General features: G+C 45.7%; 1 protein-coding gene across 2 annotated transcripts in view; it reads left to right on the top strand.

Moving 5' to 3' along the window:
• The window catches only part of rps6ka2 (ribosomal protein S6 kinase A2), a 209,631-nt gene that overhangs the window by 97,350 nt on the left and 88,934 nt on the right, over positions 1-23,347 (top strand). For both annotated transcript variants that reach the window (XM_033025035.1, XM_033025034.1), the window contains exons 7-8: positions 14,886-14,923; positions 15,061-15,203. In XM_033025035.1, the coding sequence (XP_032880926.1) occupies positions 14,886-14,923; positions 15,061-15,203 (181 nt within the window). The remainder of the gene's footprint in view (positions 1-14,885; positions 14,924-15,060; positions 15,204-23,347) is intronic.

The raw sequence follows: 23,347 nt of genomic DNA, 5'->3' as shown, positions 1-23,347 counted from the left end.
CCCACTAACCACCCCCACACACAGAGTTGGAAAAGTGTATAAAGACCGTTCCCTACCTGTAGCCCCCAGCGGAGACGTGGTCGTCGAAGTCGGGTTCTGGCCGTCTTAAAATAGCGTATCATTGAAGTCGTCGAAGTCGGGTCCGTCTCGGCAACGCGGGGGGGGGGGGGGGGGGGGGGGCGGGGCGGCATCACACACACGAAGCATCCCCACACACAGAGCCTTAAAAGTGTAATGCCCCAACGCAGCCGTTGCCTACCCGTAGCCCCCACGGGAGACGTGGTCCTCGAAGTAGAGCCGTTCCCGAAAGGCCGTTTTTAAATGGCGTCGCGTGAGGTTGTGCTGCGGGCGCCAGCAGCCGTTATGGTCGCTGGCCAGCAGGAGGCGACAAAATGAGTGAGGGGGGGGGGGGGAGGAGAATGTTTTAATGAAAAAATGGACATAAACATAACGAAATGTAATGAGGAGTGGATAGCTGGAAGGGAAAGTGAAATGTCTACCGAAATGGCTGCTTGTATGGGTGAGTAGCCAGTTTTTATTTGAAAAACTGGGGGGGGGGGGGGAGGAGGCATTACACTTTTGCGTTGGGGCATTACACTTTTAAGTGGTGAAAGTTCTGACATAACAGGAATCAGCCTGGTGAACCTTCTCTGTAATCCCTCTCTATGGCAACGATGTCTTTGAGCATTGGGCATTGTGACATCACACGATGGAACATTCACCATTGGCTGGGGCTCCTGCATAAGCATATGTAAATGGTTCCATTCCGATTGGACATATGTGAAGATTGGGCATTGTGACATCACACGATGGAACGTTCAGCAGGGGCTGGGGCTGGTGAAGGTTCTGTGGGTGTGAAGCCAGTTTAGGTTTGAAATATTGGGGGGGGGGGTTAGGATTTGATTAAAAACGTACACTTAAACACGTCGAAATGTAATGAGGAACGGATACTTAGAAAGAAAAGTGAAATATCTACCAAAATGGAAAAGATGTCGGCGATTCAGCGTTCCCCCTTATCCTTAAACTTTGACCCCTTGTTCTGGTCTTCCCCAACATCCGGAACAATCTTCCTGCATCTAGCCTGTCCAACCCCTTAAGAATTTTAAACGTTTCTATAGGATCCCCCTCAATCTTCTAAAATCTAGCGAGTACAAGGCGAGTCTATCCAGTCTTTCTTCATATGAAAGTTCTGACATTCCAGGAATCAGTCTGGTGAAGCTTCTCTGTACTGTCACTATGGCAACGATGTATTTGCGCATTGGGCATTGTGACATCACACGATAGAACGTTCACCTTTGGCTGGGGCTCCTGCATAGGCATATGTAAATGAATCCATTCCGATTGGACATCTGTGAGCATTGGGCATTGTGACATCACACGATGGAACGTTCATCAGGGCTGGGGCTGGTGATGGCATATGTAAATGGATCCATTCCGATTGGTCATCTTTGAGCATTGGGCATTGTGACATCACACGATGGAATGTTCAGCAGGGGCTGGTGCTGGTGAGGCTTGTGTGGGTGAGAAGCCAGTTTAGTTGTGAGATTTTTGGGGGGGGGGGGGGGGGTGGGTAAGGTTTTGATTTAAAACGTGCGCTTAAACACGACGGAATGGAATGAGAAGCGCATACTTAGAAAGAAAAGCGAAATCTCTGCCGAAGTTGAAAAGACGCGGGCGGTCCTGCGTCCGGTTTTGGAGTTGCGGAGAATCAAAGGGAGCGCGCCAGCAAAGGGAGTGGGCCAGGCTGCCGGACGGACGGCCGGACGGAGTTCCGTTTCGGAATCTGGGGCGAGAGTTTTATATAATAACTAGACCAAGTGCAGACCCGTTGGGTCTGTTTCCCCAACGGCGTTTTGCAGGGGGGGGGGGAGGGGGGGCTGCGGCATCAAACTCATATTAACCAACCCCCAAACACACAGGTGGGGGGAGGGGGGGGGGATGTGAAGAGGGGAGGGAGGGGAGAGGAGGTGGAGGAAATGGGACAGATTTGGGAGGGAAAGGAGAGCGGGGTAGGGGGTGAGAGAGGGGGATGGGGAGAGAGATGTGGGGGAGGGGGAGGATGGGGAGGTAGGGGAGGAGGGAGGGAGGGGGAGAGGGGTGGGGGAGAGAGGGGAAAGAGTGGGGAGGGAGAGTGGAGGGGGAAGGGGGAGAGGTGGAAGAGTGGGGAGGGAGGTGGAGAGGGGTAGGGGGAGTGATGGAAGAGGGACAGAGGGGTAGGAGGAAGGGGGTGGCGTTAGAGAGGGAAGGGGGGGGGGGGAGAGAGGGAGGGGGGGGAGAGGGGTGCGGAGAGGGAAACATAGAACCATTGAAATTAAGTGCAGGAGTAGGCCATTCGGCCCTTCGAGCCTGCACCACCATTCAATATGATCGTGGCTGATCATCCAACTCAGTATCCTGTACCTGCCTTCTCTCCATACCCCCTGATCCCTTTAGCCACAAGGACCACATCTAACTCCCTCTTAAATACAGCCAATGAACAGGCCTCAACTACCTTCTGTGCCAGTGAATTCCAGAGATTCACCACTCTCTGTGTGAAAAATGTTTTTCTCATCTCAGTCCTAAAAGATTTACCCCTTATCCTTAAACTGTGACCCCTTGTTCTGGACTTCCCCAACATCTGGAACAATCTTCCTGCATCTAGCCTGTCCAACCCCTTAAGAATTTTGTAAGCTTCTATAAGATACCCCCTCAATCTTCTAAATTCTAGCATGCACAAGCCGAGTCTATCCAGTCTTTCGTCATATGAAAGTCCTGACATCCCAGGAATTAGTCTGGTGAACCTTCTCTGTACTCCCTCTATGGCAACAATGTATTTGAACATTGGGCATTGTGACATCACACAATGGAACGTTCACCAAGTGCTTGTGCTCCTGCAAAGGCATATGTAAATGAATCCATTCCGATTGGACATCTGTGAGCATAGGGCATTGTGACATCACACGATGGAACGTTCACCAGGGGCTGGGGCTGGTGCTGCTTCTAAGGGTAAGAAGCCAGTTTATTTTTGAAATATTGGGGGGGGTGAAGGATTTGATTAAAAACGTGTACTTAAACACGACGACCAATGGCAAACCCGTTGGGTCTGATCCCCCAACGCAGCCGTACCCTACCCGTAGCCCCCACTGGGGGGGGGGGGGGAGGCATCACACACACTAACCACCCCCACACACAGAGTTGGAAAAGTGTATAAACACCGTGCCCTACCTGTAGCCCCCAGGGAGACGTGGTCGTCGAAGTCGGGTTCCGGCCGTCTTAAAATAGCGTATCATTGAAGTCGTCGAAGTCGGGTCCGTCTCGGCAACGCGGGGGGGGGGGGGGGGGTGGCGGGGCGGCATCACACACACGAAGCATCCCCACACACAGAGCCTTAAAAGTGTAATGCCCCAACGCAGCCGTTGCCTACCCGTAGCCCTCACGGGAGACGTGGTCCTCGAAGTAGAGCCGTTCCCGAAAGGCCGTTTTTAAATGGCGTCGCGTGAGGTTGTGCTGCTGGCGCCAGCAGCCGTTATGGTCGCTGGCCAGCAGGAGGCGACAAAATGAGTGAGGGGGGGGGGGGAGGAGAAGGTTTTAATGAAATAAATGGACATAAACATAACGAAATGTAATGAGGCGTGGATAGCTGGATGGGAAAGTGAAATATCTACCGAAATGGCTGCTTGTATGGGTGAGAAGCCAGTTTTTTTTTGAAAAACTGGGGGGGGGGGAGGAGGCATTACACTTTTGCGTTGGGGCATTACACTTTTAAGTGGTGAAAGTTCTGACATAACAGGAATCAGCCTGGTGAACCTTCTCTGTAATCCCTCTCTATGGCAACGATGTCTTTGAGCATTGGGCATTGTGACATCACACGATGGAACATTCACCATTGGCTGGGGCTCCTGCATAGGCATATGTAAATGGTTCCATTCCGATTGGACATATGTGAAGATTGGGCATTGTGACATCACACGATGGAACGTTCAGCAGGGGCTGGGACTGGTGAAGGTTCTGTGGGTGTGAAGCCAGTTTAGGTTTGAAATATTGGGGGGGGGGTTAGGATTTGATTAAAAACGTACACTTAAACACGTCGAAATGTAATGAGGAACGGATACTTAGAAAGAAAAGTGAAATATCTACCAAAATGGAAAAGATGTCGGCGATTCAGCGTTCCCCCTTATCCTTAAACTTTGACCCCTTGTTCTGGTCTTCCCCAACATCCGGAACAATCTTCCTGCATCTAGCCTGTCCAACCCCTTAAGAATTTTAAACGTTTCTATAAGATCCCCCTCAATCGTCTAAAATCTAGTGAGTACAAGGCGAGTCTATCCAGTCTTTCTTCATATGAAAGTTCTGACATTCCAGGAATCAGTCTGGTGAAGCTTCTCTGTACTGTCACTATGGCAACGATGTATTTGCGCATTGGGCATTGTGACATCACACGATAGAACGTTCACCTTTGGCTGGGGCTCCTGCATAGGCATATGTAAATGAATCCATTCCGATTGGACATCTGTGAGCATTGGGCATTGTGACATCACACGATGGAACGTTCATCAGGGGCTGGGGCTGGTGATGGCATATGTAAATGGATCCATTCCGATTGGTCATCTTTGAGCATTGGGCATTGTGACATCACACGATGGAATGTTCAGCAGGGGCTGGTGCTGGTGAGGCTTGTGTGGGTGAGAAGCCAGTTTAGTTGTGAGATTTTTGGGGGGGGGGGGGGGGGGTGGGTAAGGTTTTGATTTAAAACGTGCGCTTAAACACGACGGAATGGAATGAGAAGCGCATACTTAGAAAGAAAAGCGAAATCTCTGCCGAAGTTGAAAAGACGCGGGCGGTCCTGCGTCCGGTTTTGGAGTTGCGGAGAATCAAAGGGAGCGCGCCAGCAAAGGGAGTGGGCCAGGCTGCCGGACGGACGGCCGGACGGAGTTCCGTTTCGGAATCTGGGGCGAGAGTTTTATATAATAACTAGACCAAGTGCAGACCCGTTGGGTCTGTTTCCCCAACGGCGTTTTGCAGGGGGGGGGGAGGGGGGGCTGCGGCATCAAACTCATATTAACCAACCCCCAAACACACAGGTGGGGGGAGGGGGGGGGGATGTGAAGAGGGGAGGGAGGGGAGAGGAGGTGGAGGAAATGGGACAGATTTGGGAGGGAAAGGAGAGCGGGGTAGGGGGTGAGAGAGGGGGATGGGGAGAGAGATGTGGGGGAGGGGGAGGATGGGGAGGTAGGGGAGGAGGGAGGGAGGGGGAGAGGGGTGGGGGAGAGAGGGGAAAGAGTGGGGTGGGAGAGTGGAGGGGGAAGGGGGAGAGGTGGAAGAGTGGGGAGGGAGGTGGAGAGGGGTAGGGGGAGTGATGGAAGAGGGACAGAGGGGTAGGAGGAAGGGGGTGGCGTAGAGAGGGAAGGGGATAGAGGGATGGGTGGGAGGGGGTGCGGAGAGGGAAACATAGAACCATTGAAATTAAGTGCAGGAGTAGGCCATTCGGCCCTTCGAGCCTGCACCACCATTCAATATGATCGTGGCTGATCATCCAACTCAGTATCCTGTACCTGCCTTCTCTCCATACCCCCTGATCCCTTTAGCCACAAGGACCACATCTAACTCCCTCTTAAATACAGCCAATGAACAGGCCTCAACTACCTTCTGTGCCAGTGAATTCCAGAGATTCACCACTCTCTGTGTGAAAAATGTTTTTCTCATCTCAGTCCTAAAGGATTTACCTCTTATCCTTAAACTGTGACCCCTTGTTCTGGACTTCCCCAACATCTGGAACAATCTTCCTGCATCTAGCCTGTCCAACCCCTTAAGAATTTTGTAAGTTTCTATAAGATACCCCCTCAATCTTCTAAATTCTAGCATGTACAAGCCGAGTCTATCCAGTCTTTCGTCATATGAAAGTCCTGACAACCCAGGAATTAGTCTGGTGAACCTTCTCTGTACTCCCTCTATGGCAACAATGTATTTGAACATTGGGCATTGTGACATCACACAATGGAACGTTCACCAAGTGCTTGTGCTCCTGCAAAGGCATATGTAAATGGATCCATTCCGATTGGACATCTGTGAGCATAGGGCATTGTGACATCACACGATGGAACGTTCACCAGGGGCTGGGGCTGGTGATGCTTCTATGGGTGAGAAGCCAGTTTATTTTTGAAATATTGGGGGGGGGGGGGAAGGATTTGATTAAAAACGTGCACTTAAACACGACGACCAATGGCAAACCCGTTGGGTCTGATCCCCCAACGCCGCCGTACCCTACCCGTAGCCCCCACTGGGGGGGGGGGGCGGCATCACCCCCACTAACCACCCCCACACACAGAGTTGGAAAAGTGTATAAAGACCGTCCCCTACCTGTAGCCCCCAGCGGAGACGTGGTCGTCGAAGTCGGGTACTGGCCGTCTTAAAATAGCGTATATTGAAGTCGTTGAAGTCGGGTCCGTCTCGGCAACGGGGGGGGGGAGGGGGTGGCGGGGCGGCATCACACACACGAAGCATCCCCACACACAGAGTCTTAAAAGTGTAATGCCCCAACGCAGCCGTTGCCTACCCGTAGCCCCCACGGGAGACGTGGTCCTCGAAGTAGAGCCGTTCCCGAAAGGCCGTTTTTAAATGGCGTCGCGTGAGGTTGTGCTGCGGGCACCAGCAGCCGTTATGGTCGCAGGCCAGCAGGAGGCGACAAAATGAGTGAGGGGGGGGGGGGAGGAGAATGTTTTAAAGAAAAAAATGGACATAAACATAACGAAATGTAATGAGGAGTGGATAGCTGGAAGGGAAAGTGAAATGTCTACCGAAATGGCTGCTTGTCTGTAATCCCTCTCTATGGCAACGATGTCTTTGAGCATTGGGCATTGTGACATCACACGATGGAACCTTCACCATTGGCTGGGGCTCCTGCATAGGCATATGTAAATGGTTCCATTCCGATTGGACATATGTGAACATTGGGCATTGTGACATCACACGATGGAACGTTCAGCAGGGGCTGGGGCTGGTGAAGGTTCTGTGGGTGTGAAGCCAGTTTAGGTTTGAAATATTGGGGGGGGGGGGAAGGATTTGATTAAAAACGTGTACTTAAACACGACGGAATGTAATGAGGAGCGGATACTTAGAAAGAAAAGTGAAATCTCTACCGAAATGGAAAAGACGCGGGCGGTCCTGCGTCCGGTTTTGGAGTTGCGGAGAATCAAAGGGAGCGCGCCAGCAAAGGGAGTGGGCCAGGCTGCCGGACGGCCGGACGGAGTTCCGTTTCGGAATCTGGGGCGAGAGTTTTATATAATAATAGATAGATGGTAACTTTTCTACAATGCCAATATTTTATTTTATCTGTTAACTGGGATATTTGAGCCACTTACTGATCATATCTGGATAATAATACTTGGACCTCAGTCCTTTGCCTTTCTATACATCTTAAGACATTCCTTCACAGAGCACGCTACTCAATGAAATATAATATAAATATTTCAATATGTAAATATATAATTACATGTATAATATAACTATATTCTAGGACTCGAGGTCATAGCCTCAGAATTATAAGACTTTCTTTTAGGAAGGAGATGAGGAGGGATTTTTTGCCACAGAAGGATGTGGGGGTCAAGTCAGTGGATATATTTAAGACAGAGACAGATAGAATGTTGATTAGTATGGGTGTCAGAGGTTATGGGGAGAAGGCAGGGGAATGGGTTTTAGAGGGAGGGATAGATCAGCCATGATTGAATGGTGGAGTAGACTTGATGGGCCAAAAGGCCTAATTCTGCTCCTATCTCATGATATGATCTTATGATATATATATATATATATATATATATTGTATGTGTGTGTGTGTATACTGTATAAAGTACATCCCCTGCCATAAATAGATCACAGGTGCAGGTGCTGTTCTGCTTCAAAAAATGCTTCAAAAAACAGAAAAAAAGGTTTTATATATTAATTGCTATAATACCCAATGTTGTAAAATCATTGAAGTAGTGAATCTTAGTCACTGTTGAAATATGATCATTATTAGATGCTGGATACAAATTACATGTATCTACAATGAGCCAAGTACTTATTCCTGGTGCAGGTCCTGGGTCAGGTCTGCAGTCTGTTTCCATCTTGATTTTGACTTTAGACTTCAGAGATACAGTGCAGAAACAGGCCCACCGGCCCCATGCCGACCAGCATTCACCAACATACACTAACATTATCCTATACCCTTGGTACAATTTTGCCAAAGCCAATTAACGTACAAACCTGCACTTCTTTGGAGTACGGGAGGAAACTGGAGCATCCGGGGAAAATCCACCGGGAAAGTGTACAAACTCCACACAGACAGCACCTGTAGTCAGGATTGAACCCGGGTCTCTGGTGCTGTAAGGCAGCAACTCTACCGTTGTGTCACCGTGCCGCTACTAATTGTCGATGAACCTGCCATATTTCCACTACTTACTGTCTTATTTCCGTCTTGGCGGTTTGTTTTAAAGCAGATTATTTTTGTACAATTATCTTTCTGTCATTTGAATGCAAATACTGGTTGGAGTGAGCAACACTGGTTGGAGTGAGTGGATCCGGCTAATCACCTTTGCCACTGGACATATTTCAGAGGTTTCTAAAGTCCCTGTCCCACTTTCAAGACCTAATTGGCGACCTCTGCCGAGTTTGTCCTTGATTCATACTCGTAGCATGGGCGCCATGAGGTCGTAGGAGGTCTTCGTAACTCTTCCTCATACTAGTGAGTGGTCTCCGCGTACTCGTGGCCTCAAGCAGGTCGCGGCGTTTTTTCCAGCCTGATCAAAAATGTTGACGAGTAAAAAAAATGTTGGCATCGAAATAATGTATATTTTTTACACGTAGGTAGGTCCACTGGTAGGTCGTAGTAGGCCGTGATGGTAGTCGTAGGTAGTGGTAGATAGTCATAGGTAGTCGTAGGTCGGTAGTAGGCCCGAGAAAAAAAATGCAAACATTACATCATTTTATCATTTGATCATTTTCTACTCGTAGCTAGTCATAGTTGGTCTTAGATGTGGAAGACTGATGTCGAAGGGGGTTGTAGGAGGTCGTAGACATAGTCGTAGGAAGTCGTGGACATAGTCATAGGAGGTCTTTTATTTTGGCGAGTCAACACGACCTTGCCATTTATTTCAACTCGTCTAGGGTCTTCTAAACTCGTGGATTAGGTCATCCACATGGGAGAGGCCCTTAAGGCCAGTGTACTTGACCCAGTCAATTTTAGTTTCTTCATCAACAACATTTATTGCGTCACATCAGAAGCAGAGATGTTGACTGATGATTATACAGTGTGATCCTATTCACAACTCAAACAAATGAAGTGGCTTGTTCCTGCACGCAGCAAGATCTACACGACTAGCAAGGTTAGGCCGCTTATGGATCTGTCCCACTTAGGCGATTGTTTGGGCGATTACGGTCGGCGACAATTTTTGCTGTTTTTTATGTTGTCGCCAGGTGTCGTAGGTGAATTCCATTAAAACTAGTCCCTGGCAGTCGCCTAAACAGTCACCTAAGTGGGACAGGCCGCTTAGTACCATGTAATATTCACATCACCAATTCCCAAGCGATCTTCAATACCCAATTCCCCTCAGCATTCAAATGCATTGCCACTGCTGAGTTTCCCATCATCAACATCCTGGTTCACCATTGCCAAAGGAATTGCCTCAGGGCATCTCAGAAGCTGGGTGTTCTATTTCAAGTGTAAAGGGGCTGTCCCACTTGGCCGTCATTTGCACGTCACGCAGATGGCGCGAAGATTTTGTACATCCCAAAATCCTGTTGAGCCGCGCGTGACCGTGCGTCACTGCCTATGTCACCATGCATCATGCGAGCATCACGTGCATGTCACGACGCGCGCGCCATGCGTCGTGACGTGTAAATGATGTCGCATAAATTACGCGCAAATGACGGCCAAGTGGGACAGGCCCTTTAGTCAATGACCCACAAACTAAAAAACAAGGGGTATATTGTGTACCCTCTGGATGAGAGCAGCTCTTACGATCCTAAATATCAACGTTAATCAGGCTTAATCAAAATAGCTTACTCATTTGTCACCGCATTTACCCCTAAACATTCACTACTCAACCACTAGTTTCAGTTTAGTTTATTGTCACGTGTAGCGAGGTACAGTGAAAATCTGTAGTTGCGTGCTAACCAGTCTGTGGAAATACAATACATGATTGCAATCAAGCCATTCAGAGTGTACAGATACATGATAAGGGAATATTGTTTAGTGCAAGGTGAAGCTAGTCAAGTCCAATCAAAGATAGTCCGAAAGTCATCCAGGAGGTAGATAGCATTTTAGGACTGCTCTCTGCTTGTGGTAGGATGATTCAGTTGCCTGATATAATCTGGGAAGAAACTGTCACTGAATCTGGAAGTGTGCATTTTCACACTTCTATCCCTATTGTCCGATGGGAGAGGGGAGAAGAGGGAGTGGCCAGGGTGCGACTCGTCCTTAATTATGCTGCTGGCCTTGCCGAGGCAACGTGATGTATAAATGGAGTCAATGCAAAGCAATCGACAATAGACAATAGGTGCAGGAGTAGGCCATTCGGCCCTTCGAGCCAGCACCGCCATTCAATGTGATCATGGCTGATCATCCCCAATCAGTACCCCGTTTCTGCCTTCTCCCCATATCACCTATCTTTAAGAGCACTATCTAGCTCTCTCTTGAAAGTATCCAGTGAACTGGCCTCCACTGCCCTCTGAGCCAGAGAATTCCACAGGCTCACAACTCTCTGTGTGAAAAAGTGTTTCCTCATCTCCGTTCTAAAAGTGTTTCCTCATACCCCTTATTCTTAAACTGTGGCCCCTGGTTCTGAACTCCCCCAACATCGGGAACATGTTTCCTGTCTCTAGCGTCCAAACCCTTAATAATCTTATGTCTATATAATTAAAACTCTGATCTTGATCACTTCCTGTTTGCACTTCATATTGATTTTAGAAAAAACACTACCACTTACAGCTGTGATTTTTGGCCATCTTACTCAGTCCCCCTCCGCTGCGCAGGACAAGAGGATTTTTCCCATCGATGAAATAAAAGACATTAATGTTTAAAAAATGCCACGCCCCTTCTGGGTGGAGGGGGAGGGACTATAAAGCACGCTTTGAAAATGCAGGTGTTGCCTTTGGTTTGAAAATGCAGGAGTTGCCTTTGGTTTGAAAATGCAGGAGTTGCCTTTGGTTTGAAAAGTGGTGTTGCCTAATTGAAAAGTGGTATTGCCTTCTATATATTTAAAAGTCTAATCTTGACAACTTCCTGTTTGTGCTGTATATTGATTTTAGAAAAGACGCTCCCACCTACAGCTGTGAATTTTGGCAATCTTACTCAGAATCCCCCTCCACTTATCAGGTGCCGAGGATTGTACCCATCGATGAAAAATAAAAGAGTTATTAGTGTTTAAATAATGTTGAGATTCTTTCTCATGTAAATCACGCCATGAAGACCATGCCTCTTCAGGTGGGAGGGGGGGGGGGAAGGATTATAAAGCCCGGACATGTGGGCGTGGCTCAGTCTCTGCATGATGGGGGAGGGAGAGGTCATGACTCTCTGTCTTTAGTGGGCTTGCACCCTGCCTGAAGTGGTATGAAACTGCACTTGAATTTGGTGGCCTAGCACTCTGCTTGAAATGGTAGGAAACTGCACTTGAATTTGGTGACCTTGCACCCTGCTTGAAATGGTATGAAACTGCACTTGAATTTGGTGACCTTGCACCCTGCTTGAAATGGTATGAAACTGCACTTGAATGTGGTGGACTTGCACCCTGCTTGAAATGGAATTTCAAGGAATAGCCGTGAGTCAACTGCCAGCCCACCAGCCGTGAGTGAGTGAGCTGCCAGCACAGGCTTGATTGACTGAGCCGCCAGCCCAATGATCCATTTGGCCCACAATGTCCCTCTTGAAACCAGTCCCTTCAGCCCACAACAACCATAATAGTGCTCCAGAAAGCCCCCCCACTGGCCACCAATATTGGAATTGATGGAGAGGTGGAATATTGCGTTGGGGGGCCAGCCCTCCTGTGTGAAGCTGGTTTTAGTCGAACACTTGGCTGAACACTTAGTCTAGTGTTTCAATTATACCCTCTCATCCTTCTAAATTCCAGAGTATACAAGACCAGCTGCTCCATTCTCTCAGCATATGACAGGTCCGCTATCCTGGGAATTAACCTTGTAAACCTACACTGCACTCCCTCAATAGTAAGAATGTCCTTCCTCAAATTAGGGGATCAAAACTTAACACAATGCTCCAGGTGTGGTCTCACGGGGGCCCTGTAGAACTGCAGAAGGTCTTTGCTCCTCTACTCAACTCCTCTTGTTATGAAATCCTACATGCCATTTGCTTTCTTCACTGATGTTGGTTTGTGTGATGGTCTGGGCTGTGTCCACAATTCTCTGCAATTTCTTGCAATCTTGTTCACAAACCAAGCTGTGATGCCTCCCGATAAAATGCTTTCTATAACTGCATTTTGGCAACAACTAGTACCATCCACGAGATCCCTTCAGAAAATTGTAAAGGCTGTAAAACACCTCCAGAGCCTGCACTTTATCATGCCATGATGTATTGCTTCTTCCTAAACCCCATAAGGGCCAGTCCCACTTAGGCGAGTCTTTAGGCGACTGCCAGTGACTAATATTAATGAACTTCACCTACGACAAACTACGACAACAAAAATTGTTGCAACTGTTGCCGAAAATGTTTCAACATGTTGAAAGTTTTGTGGCAGTCGCCTGTAGTCGCCCAAAAAATCGTCTAAGTGGGTCAGGCCCTTTACTTTTGCACCGGGAAATATCTATGGCTGGATGCGCATGTGAACACCGCCATCTAAGCCACATGTTATCATTCTGATCCTTCAACTATACTAGTTCAAAATAACAGTATCCACCTAACACTTTAAGTCAAGAGTGTTTTATTGTCATATGTCCCAGATGAACAATGAAATTCTTACTTGCAGCAGCACAACAGAATATGTAAACATAATACACTGTAAACAAAATAATAAATGAGAAATAAAATGTTGTGTGTGTATATATACATACATGCTCACATAGATACACACACACACACACACACACACACACACACACACACACACACACACACACACACACACACACACACACACACGCACATATATATATATATATAAACACACACACAAATATGTAAACATCATTGTGTACTGTTGGTAGATCAATTTCCCTCCTGGGATAAAAAAAAGTTCTATCGTATGGTATCGTATTGTTATAATGCAATAATAACAATAATAGTCTATTGTAGTTCAGAGCTTATTTGGAGATTGCAGTGTTTAATAGCCTGATGGCTGTAGGGAAGAAGCTGTTCCTGAACCTGGATGTTACAGTTTCCAAGCTCCTCTACCTTCTTCCCGATGACAGGGATGAAATACCTTCAATACACAGACAGCTGTAGTTCAAGAAGCTGGCTCAAACCTTCTGCTGAAGAGCAGATCAGATGGGCCATACTCATTTGTGAATCAATAAAATGAGGCAGGGACTATCCCAATGTTTAAGAAAGTTAAACATGTATGAATGAATGAATAAGTTTATTGGCCAAATATTCACATACAAGGAATTTGCCTTGGTGCTCCGCCTGCAAGTGACAACATGACATACAATGACAGTTAGGAATGACACATAAAACGTCAATAATAAAACATTATTTATTAAATGTTAATTAAATAAAATACCAGAGCAAAAGGAAGCTACAGATATTTGGTTATTGAGTAGAGCTACTACTCGTGGAAAAAAGCTGTTTTTATTTCTGGCTGTGGCAGCTTTGACAATCTGAAGTCGCCTTCCAGAGGGAAGTGATTCAAAGTGTTTGTGGCCAGGGTGAGAGGGGTCAGAGATGATCTTACCCGCTCGCTTCCTGGCCCTTGCAGTGTACAGTTCGTCAATGGAGGGAAAGTTTCAGCCAACAACCTTCTCAGCTGATCGGACGGTTTGCTGCATGGATAGTACATGGATTGGACAGGTTTGGAGGGATATGGCCCAAATGCAGGTAGGTGGGACTAGTGTAGCTGGGACATGTTGGCCAGTGTGGGCGAGTTGGGCTGAAGTGCCTGTTTGCCTATGTATCACTCTATGACTCTAAAATTAAATTAAACAGTCTTTTACTCGTTGAAGGGTTTTGCGAGAATCTGTCGTGTGCATACCAGTTAATCTTTGCTGCCAGTCTTAGTTTATGATCCAAAATCTACTTACTAGCATTCAATAATAAGGTACCTCTGTTTAACAGCACTGCTGAAGATTCAGAGTCACGGAGCTGACTGAATGTTAAAATGAAGGAAGGACATTAATTACCATCTTATACTCTGTTAGTACTGGAAGTAGTCAGTAGAGCGTGAGTGTGTGTCTGTGTGTTGTCTATTATAGATCCAGCCCGATAATCACCTGATTTTCACTTATCTATAGAGTTCACTAAAAACCACAATTGGAAAATAAGTTCATATGTGATAGGAGCAGAATTATACCATTTGGCCCATCAAGTCTACTCTGCCGTATAATCATGACATCTATCGAAGATAGACACAAAATGCTGGAGTAAGGCAGCATCAGTCTGAAGAAAGGTCCCGTCCCAAAACGTCACCCATTCCTTTTCTCCAGAGATGCAGCCTGTCCCGCTGAGTTACTCCAGCATTTTGTGTCTATCTTTGGTGTAAACCAGCATCTGCAGTTCCTTCATACACATGCTGATTTATCTTTCCCTCTCAATCCCATTCTCCCCATAACCCCCGAGTTTGATTAGATTCTGCGCTTCATAACGAGCGATAGTTCAATCATCAGCAAAGGGAAAAGACTGGTACTTGAGAGTTTGAAGTATGAGGATGTGCTTATGCACTTTTCTTCACTGAAAGGAATCTCATATTGTTTTTATGTCTTTTAAATTTCAGTGTACTTCTGGATGAAGATGGACACATTAAAATAACAGGTAGGTTATGGATTAATTGGACTAATCAAGTGGAACATCAGACTGGGCTGCACTGATGTTGATCATTTGAGTTGCATGCCTCAGTTTTGTTAGTCTGACGAGGATACAGGTGTAATAAAAGTAATTCTTTTGCTCAGACTTTGGGCTCAGCAAGGAGGCCGTTGACCACGACAAGAGGGCCTATTCCTTCTGTGGGACAATAGAATACATGGCTCCCGAGGTAGTCAACCGACGTGGCCATGCGCAAAGTGCAGATTGGTGGTCCTTTGGTGTTTTAATGGTAAGTGAAATCTTCTTTCATGGGTGATAACAAAGTATTGTAAATCTTTTGGTGGTAGACAAAAGTGCTGGAGAAACTCAGCGGGTGCAGCAGCATCTATGGAGCGAAGGAAATAGGCAACGTTTCGGGCCGAAACCCTTCTTCAAATCTTTTGTAAGGCCGTGGGTCTTATCGAATCCACACACAAGATTAGAAGTTGTTCAGCCAGAGCTGAACACATTTCTCGGCATCTGCAAACAATGGTGTCTGTCTTGCTCTTCTTGTGCGTGGCGGTGGACAGATTGGTGGAAACAGGGCCGTGACGCGAACACTCTTTCCTTGACCCCATCTTCCATGGGTGATAACAAAAGTATTTAGTTTAGTTAAGTCTAGTTTAGAGATAGAGCGAGGAAACAGGCCCTTCGTCCACTGAGTCCGCACCGACCAGCGATCCCCACACATGAACACTATCCTGCACGCACTAGGGACAATTTACACATACACCAAGCCAATTTACCTACAAACCTGTACGTCTTTGGAGGGTGGGAGGAAACTGAAGATCTCGGAGAAAACCCACGTGGTCACGGGGAATACGTACAAACCCCGTAGTCAAGATCGATCCCGAGTCTCCGGCGCTGTAAGTGCTAAAGGGCAGCAACTCTACCGCTGCACCACCGTGCTGCCCAGATTGTAATTCTTTTGTGAGGTTTTTTCATCTCAATTCCCAATGGTTCAGAACTATTCATTTTTATTGCTGGTGGTTACATTTTATTTATTTTGCGGGCAGTTGGATAAGTAAATATAAAACCTGCAGGAAATTGTGCACACATCTGTTACTTGTGAGAATTGAAATTTGATTAAATTTAACACCAGTATCAAAAAAAAATTTTCTTCTCGGTCGGGGTTTTCTTTTTTTCCATCTTCTCCATTGATTTGACAAGTATAAGAAATCCTTGCATAGACACAAAATGTTGGAGTAACTCCGCGGGTCAGGCAGTATCTCTGGTGAGGAGGAATGGGTGACGTTTCAGGTCAAGAGAGTCAAGAGTGTTTTATTGTCATATGTCCCAGATAGAACAATGAAATTCTTACTTGCAGCAGCACAACAGAATATGTAAACATAGTACACTGTAAACAATATAATAAACGAGATATTAAAAAACACACATACGTACACATAAAAAACAATAGTGCAATAATTACAATAATAGTCTATTTAGTTCAGAGCTTATTTGAGGTTGTAGTGTTTAATAAGCTAATGGCTGTAGGGAAGAAGCTTGTTCCTGAACCTTGGTTGAGATCCTTCTTCATGCTAGATTCAAGGGAAAGGCAAATGAGAAATATAGATGGTGATGTAGAGAGATATCGAACAATGAATGAAAGATATGCATAAAAGTAACAATGATAAAGGAAATGGGCCATTGTTAGCTGTTTGCTATGTGGGAACGAGAAGCTGGTGCAATTTGGGTGGGGGAGGGATGGTGAGAGAGGGAATGCAGGGGTTACTGGATGTTAAAGAAATCAAGATTCATACCACTGGGTTGTAATGCCCCTGTCCCACCTAGGAAACCTGAACAGAAACCTCTGGAGACTTTGTGCCCCACCCAAGGTTTCCGTGCGGTTCCCGGAGGTTCCCGGAGGTTTTTGTCAGTCTCCCTACCTGCTTCCACTACCTGCAACCTCCGGCAACCACCTGTTCCTCCAATTTGCGTTTAGCCTCACGTTGACAATGGAGGGGGCCCAGGACAGAAAGGTTAGTGTGGGAATGGGAAGGGGAATTAAAGTACTACAGCAGTTACTCCAGCATTTTGTGTCTATCTTCGGTCTAAACCAGCATCTCCGGTTCCTACCGACGCACATCCTTGCATATCTGTTTTGACTATTTTCTGTCAAATCATCTGACAGAATAGCAAAATAGTTCTGCAGAATAAATGCAGTGACATCTGCAAAGGCAGATTTAGTTGTTACCAAGTATGGTCTCTGAATACCTTTGCAGAAACAATGATGCCAATCACTTCAGTGTTTTGACAAGGATCTGCTGATTTGTTAAGTAAATTGAAATGGAAATTGCTGTCAGTGCAACACTGCAACAAGCCTTTTAATGGTAGTTATAGAAGTTGTAAGTCATCAAAATTATATCATATCCTGGTCATGAATTCTGGCCATTCCTTCTCTCCAGAGACGAGAAATGTATTTAATCAGAGGGTGGTGAATCTGTGGAATTATTTGCCACAGCAGGCTGTGGAGGCTGCCAGTGGATATTTTTAAAGCAGAGATAGATAGATTCTTGATTAGTGTCAGAGGTTATGGGGAGAAGGCAGGGGAATGAGGTTAGGAGGGGCAGATAGATCAGCCATGATTGAATGGCGGAGTAAACTTGACTGGCCGAATGGCCTAATTCTACTCCTGTTCCTTATGACCTCATGACCTTATGCTGTCTGTCCCGCAGAGTTATTCCAGCATTTTGTATCTGTCTTCAGTGTGAACCAGCATCTGCAGTTCCTTCCTACACAATTCTTTGTTGTTGCCTCTCTGGATTAGTGACATGGACATTTAAATGACTCCCATGTTTCAAGCATTTAGGCCGCAGATTGGTGGAACTTAAAGATTTCTGGCCAAAGTGTGTTGTTGTCGTCGTTGGGGAATGGTCACATAAACACACGGAATCACGCATGGTCAAGGAAAGAAAGTCGAAAAATCAATTGCAAAGAATAATCCTAAACTGAATGGCCTAGCAGTTTGGCCCAAAACAGCCTGGAGCCATTTGGGAAGTCCTGTAGAAGCATAGAAACCAAAGACAAAAACAGGGTCTCATATCTGACATTAAAAACTCAACCACAGAAAGTGACAGAAGTCTAGGCCATCTCTCAAAGACCAGCCTGATCTGCTGGTATCTGTCCTGTGATTGACTTTTATACTTTTAGTATCACAATCACAAACAATCACAATAATACTTTATTAGCCAAGCATGTTTTGCAACGTACGGGGAATTTCATTTGCCAAGTCAGTCATACAAATAAAAAGCAACGGAACACACAAAATACATTTTAACATAAACATCCACCACAGTGACTCCTCCACATTCCTCACTGTGATGGAAGGCGAAAAGAAGTTCAAATGTCTTCCCTTCTATGCTCTATGTTGGGCCTCGAGCCCTCCATTGACGGGACGATCTTGACTCCCGTAGCCGGCAGCGTTTGTGCCCTCCGCATCGGGACGATCAGATCAAATTATTATACTTTTAGCATATCATTATTTAAATTTAATCTGTGCTCTGAGTTATTTTTTTCTGTTCAATTGTTTGTATTTTATTCATTTCCCCCTTGTTGGGAAGGCACTGAACTTTTTTTTGCTAGTTTAATATATTGTTTACAGGGTACTATGTTTACATTTTCTGTTGTGCTGCTGCAAGTAAGGATTTCATTGTTCTATCTGGGACATATGATAGTAAAACACTCTTGACTCTCTTGAGTTTTGAGACTAAGCAACAGCAGTCATCATATTTGCATAAAGTTATTGGATAAAAACCAACCAATACTCTTATCTCTTGACGTCTATTGTCTATAGTCAAACACAATGCTAGCATTTGTCTCAAGGGGACCAGGAGACAACAACAGGATGCAATGCTCAGGCTCTATAAGGCACTGTCAGGCCGCATTTGGAGTTTTGTGAGCAAATTTGGGCCCTTATCTGAGGAAGGATGTGCTGGCTCTGGAGAGGCTCCAGAGGAGGTTTACAAGAATGATCCCAGGAATGAGTGGATTAACATATGATGAGCGTTTGTTGGTTTACTGGGCCTGTACTCGCTGGAGTTTAGAAGGATGGGGGGGAACCTCATTGAAACTGTGAAAGGCCTGGATAGAGTGTGTGTGAGGTAGATGTTTTCACTAGTGGGAGAGTCTAGGACCAGAGGTCAGCCTCAGAATTAAAGGACGTTCTGTTTGGAAGGAGATGAGGGGGAATTTCTTTAGTCAGAGGGTGATGTATGTCTGGAATTCTTTGCTACACAAGGCTATGGAGGCCAATTCAATGTATGTTTTTAAGGCAGAGATAGATAGATCCTTGATTAGTATGGGTGTCAGGTTATGGGGAGAAGGCAGGGGAATGGGGTTAGTAGGAAGAAATTGATCAGCTATGATTGAATGGCGGAGTAGACTTGATGGGGCGAATGGCCTAATTCGGCTCCGATCTCTTATGAACCTATGAAAACCTAACCACAGAAAGTGACAGAAGTCTAGCTCACCTCTCAAAGACTAGCCTGATCTGCTGGTATCTGTCCTGCGATTGACTTTTATAGTTGTTGTTTGTGATTATTTAAGTTTAATCAGTGCTTTGGGTTAATTTTTTCTGCTCCAGGTGTTGTTTGCATTTTGCCCATTTCCCCCCTCGTGAAGGCTGATTCGAAGGAGACTAAGCAACAGCAGTCATCAGGTTTGCATGAGGTTATAGGATAAAAAAACAACCAATATCCTTATCTCTTCATCCATGAACTCAATGAACTAATGTTGAAGAGCAAAGGATGCTCCTTGCCTCCGGAGCTCCATCCAGTCTCATGTTTGAGGGACAGAGTGGAGGCACTCTTTATCTGCTTCCCATCTGCATTACCCATTCTCTTCCAAATGGGAGTTAATCCAATCCTGAAGAATCCTTTCCAATAGCTTCCCTTCCACTGACATCCACTTCACCTGCTCCAGGCATAACCATTCCGCTTTTGTGAGATATTGAGGGCGAAAGTTGTACTAGTGACTCATGATACTGACTGCAAATTGCACCATGACTGCTGACCAAGCAATTGGGAAGACAAATGCTATGTTAGTCTTTGTTTGCATGGGGGTTGTTGTTAAGGAGTGAGAATTTATTGCTGGAATTGCTGTTTTTATGAGACCACATATGATATGTGCATGGAAATTTGGAAAGGTAGTCTCTTAAAATAATCTGAAGAAGGGTCTTGACCCAAAACATCACCCATTCCTTCCCTCCAGATATGTTGCCTGGCCCGCTGAGTTACTCCAGCATTTTGTGTCTATCTTCTTTTAAAAGGCGGGCTAGGTGCTCTCTTGTTGGGAGTTGACATTGGCTGGCAATCTTTGGCCCCCTTCGGCCATGGCTGACCATGGGTGTCTCCAGGGTGCTATTCCCTATATGGAGGACGCCTGTGCTTGACTTTGTTTAACGTGGGGAGACTGGTGCACAGACAGCCACCCCACCATCCTTGACAGATCTGGGTCAGGATCCAGTGGCATGGAGTCCAAGACGACCGGGGACTCTTTTCTGCTGCAGCCTTCATCCACCTTCCCAGCCGTTGTGACGCTCCACTAAGGCCAGCCATCGTCCCCCGCCTGTTCCACCGTTGAGGTCTTGGTTGGATTGCTCTTTGTCAGAAACCTCCCCCTCGACCTTACCGCCATGAGTGGCCCTACCAGGAGCATAGCTCCAGACGGCATCGCTCTCAGGATCTCAGGTCCACACAAGCTTCTCCACCACGACAAGGTGACAATCCATGGAGAATGGCTGACAATGAAGTGGTGATAATGTCCCTACTGACTTTTTAGTGTATAGCTTGTCACTTCGCAGTCTTACTACTAGTGGGCATGTATTATTTGACCATCAAGGCCCGGCAGTTTTCACAGCATCAGAAATGTCACTGGTGAAACGCAAAGCTCTTCATTTTACCTCTGTACCTTATATGAACGGAAAGGCCTGCTTTCAATATCTTTTCAATTAGTATAAAATACCAAATGTATCATGCGTCACAGGAATCAGCTGTGATGCCTTAATTGCAGTGCAGTCGAGAGCACTCACGTTATTTGAAACAACAGAAACTCTCCTGAAATGAAATCTAGCAAGCCAGGGCTTAACTTAGAACACCACCTTAAGTCAGAGGCTGAAGCACCTGTTTGACATATGAAATGTCTGCAAGTCATCACTGTCAAAAACCAGTGTGAATATCCACCGTTCTTTAAATATTCTCTTTTTAACCTGGCTCCACATGTCTTTAAATTCTCATTAAAATCTCTACAGAAATGCATGTTTTCTGGTGATTCGCATGTATCGTTATTTAAATTGTATTCTATTAGATAGGATATATTTAGAACGTGAACTTTAATTTCTTTTAAAATACGTGCGATATACTCATAGGGTGGGAGTCTGCATTCCAATGTTTGTGCTTCAAAGCTTGTGCATTGGGAGACATGCTATTTACTGCCTACTCACCAAGCTTATGGCTCGATGGATATCTAATAGAGTCCTGAACAGTCAGGAATCAGCACCACTCAATTTAATCTGACATGCACTTGGCAGTAGAGATATTACCCAGCATGAGATCAATTGACAGCACCTGCAATCTCATTTTCATGGATCATTGCTCATAGCTATGTATAGAAAGGGCAACATGAAAGGCTGGCATTTAATGAATGGCAGTAAGTGGGCAGGAATATATCATTGTCATTATTGTTTGTAACTACCCAGTTATGTTACCTTACTCAGTGTTGTTAGATTTGGCAGATTGAATAGATTGAAATGTAATGAATGTTAAGGTATTTTGGAGAAAGGGAACAAAAAAACCTCACCTTGGACAGGATAGAATAAATTATTATAGAAGTGAAGAGAAAATATTCCTTTTGAACAAGTATTCTCCACATATCTTTGAACATTGCAAGATTTTATGAGCGGCACATTGGTGCAGCGGTAGAGTTGCTGCCATACAGCACTAGATCCCCGGGTTCGATGCTGACTATGGGCACTGTCTGTACTGAGTTTGTACATTCTCCCTGTGACCACGTGGGTTTTCACCGAGATCTTTGGTTTCCTCCCACCCTCCAAAGACGTACAGGTTTGTAGGTTAATTGGCTTGGTATGAATGTAAATTGTCCCTAGTGTGTGTAGGATAGTGTTAGTGTGCGGGGATCGCTGGTGGGTGCGGACTCGGTGGGCCGAAGGGCTTGTTTCAGCGCTGTATCTCTAAACTAAACTAAACTAAAGTTAGCAAATACCACTAGTTGACCATGTGTAGTGGCATATTCTTTGTCATTTCCAGGATATATCTATTATCATTCAAAAATTGTCAAAGGTCATCTGTTCCATATTGCCAAATTATTTTTGATTCCACTTAACTATGAATGAATAAGTGGGCAAGATATAACCACTTTCATACTGATTAATTTTCTTCTTTCAAGCCAACAGACCTTGATCCAAGAATAAAATGTTCTTGGCAAGCGAAGGTGAAGAGTGGAGTGGAGTGGGTATATTTTAGTTGTTAATTTTGCAAATTATTTCAGAGTTATTTTCACACTCAGCTGATTTAATCTGTTCCCAAATGTTACACAGGGAAAACTGAAGTGTAATTTTTTCAAGGGGGCAATTTGATGTTCTTACCTTATCTCAGAGATATAACCATTTAATATAACAATTACAGCGCGGAAACAGGCCATCTCGGCCCTTCTAGTCCATGCAGAACACTTATTCTCCCCTAGTCCCATTGCAGTGCAGAAACAGGCCCTTCGCTCCACCGAGTCCGCACCGACCAGCGATCCCGGCACAATAACACTATCCTACGCAGACGACAATTTGCACTTATACCAAATCAATTAACCTACAAACCTGTACGTCTTTGTAATGTGGGAGGAAACTTGAGATCTCGGAGAAAACTCACACAGGTCACGGGGAGAACGTACAAACTCTGTACAGACAGCACCCGTAGTCGAGATCGAACCCGGGTCTCTGACATTGCAAGCGCTGTAAGGCAGCAACTCTACCGCTGCACCACAACGCCACCTTATGTTATGATTTTGAAATGTAAACTTTGAAACCTGAAGAATAGCTAATTATATAGCGCTACAAAGCTCATTTTAGAGATAGCGAACTTTAGACTGGGGCTTCAAATTATCAGCCACCCAGTCCGACAAGGGAAACTGTTGAACATAAAAGAAGAGAAAGTGCAAAACTTTGTTACAGCTGCAGAAACATGGAGAGTGGAGGATGTTCTGGAAGCGCATGCTTTATTTTTGTGTTCTTAAAGAAGGTGTTCAGTTCTGGGCACCATGTTATAAGAAAGATGTTGTCAAGCTGGAAAGGGTACAGAGAAGATTTACGAGGATGTTGCCAGTACTTGAGGGTCTGAGCTACAGGGAGAGGTTGAGGAAGCTGGGTCTCTATTCCTTGGAGCA

The sequence above is a fragment of the Amblyraja radiata genome, chromosome 8 (genome assembly GCF_010909765.2).
Source record: "Amblyraja radiata isolate CabotCenter1 chromosome 8, sAmbRad1.1.pri, whole genome shotgun sequence".
NCBI lineage: Eukaryota > Metazoa > Chordata > Chondrichthyes > Rajiformes > Rajidae > Amblyraja > Amblyraja radiata.
This window is presented reverse-complemented; position numbering and strand designations above follow the sequence as displayed.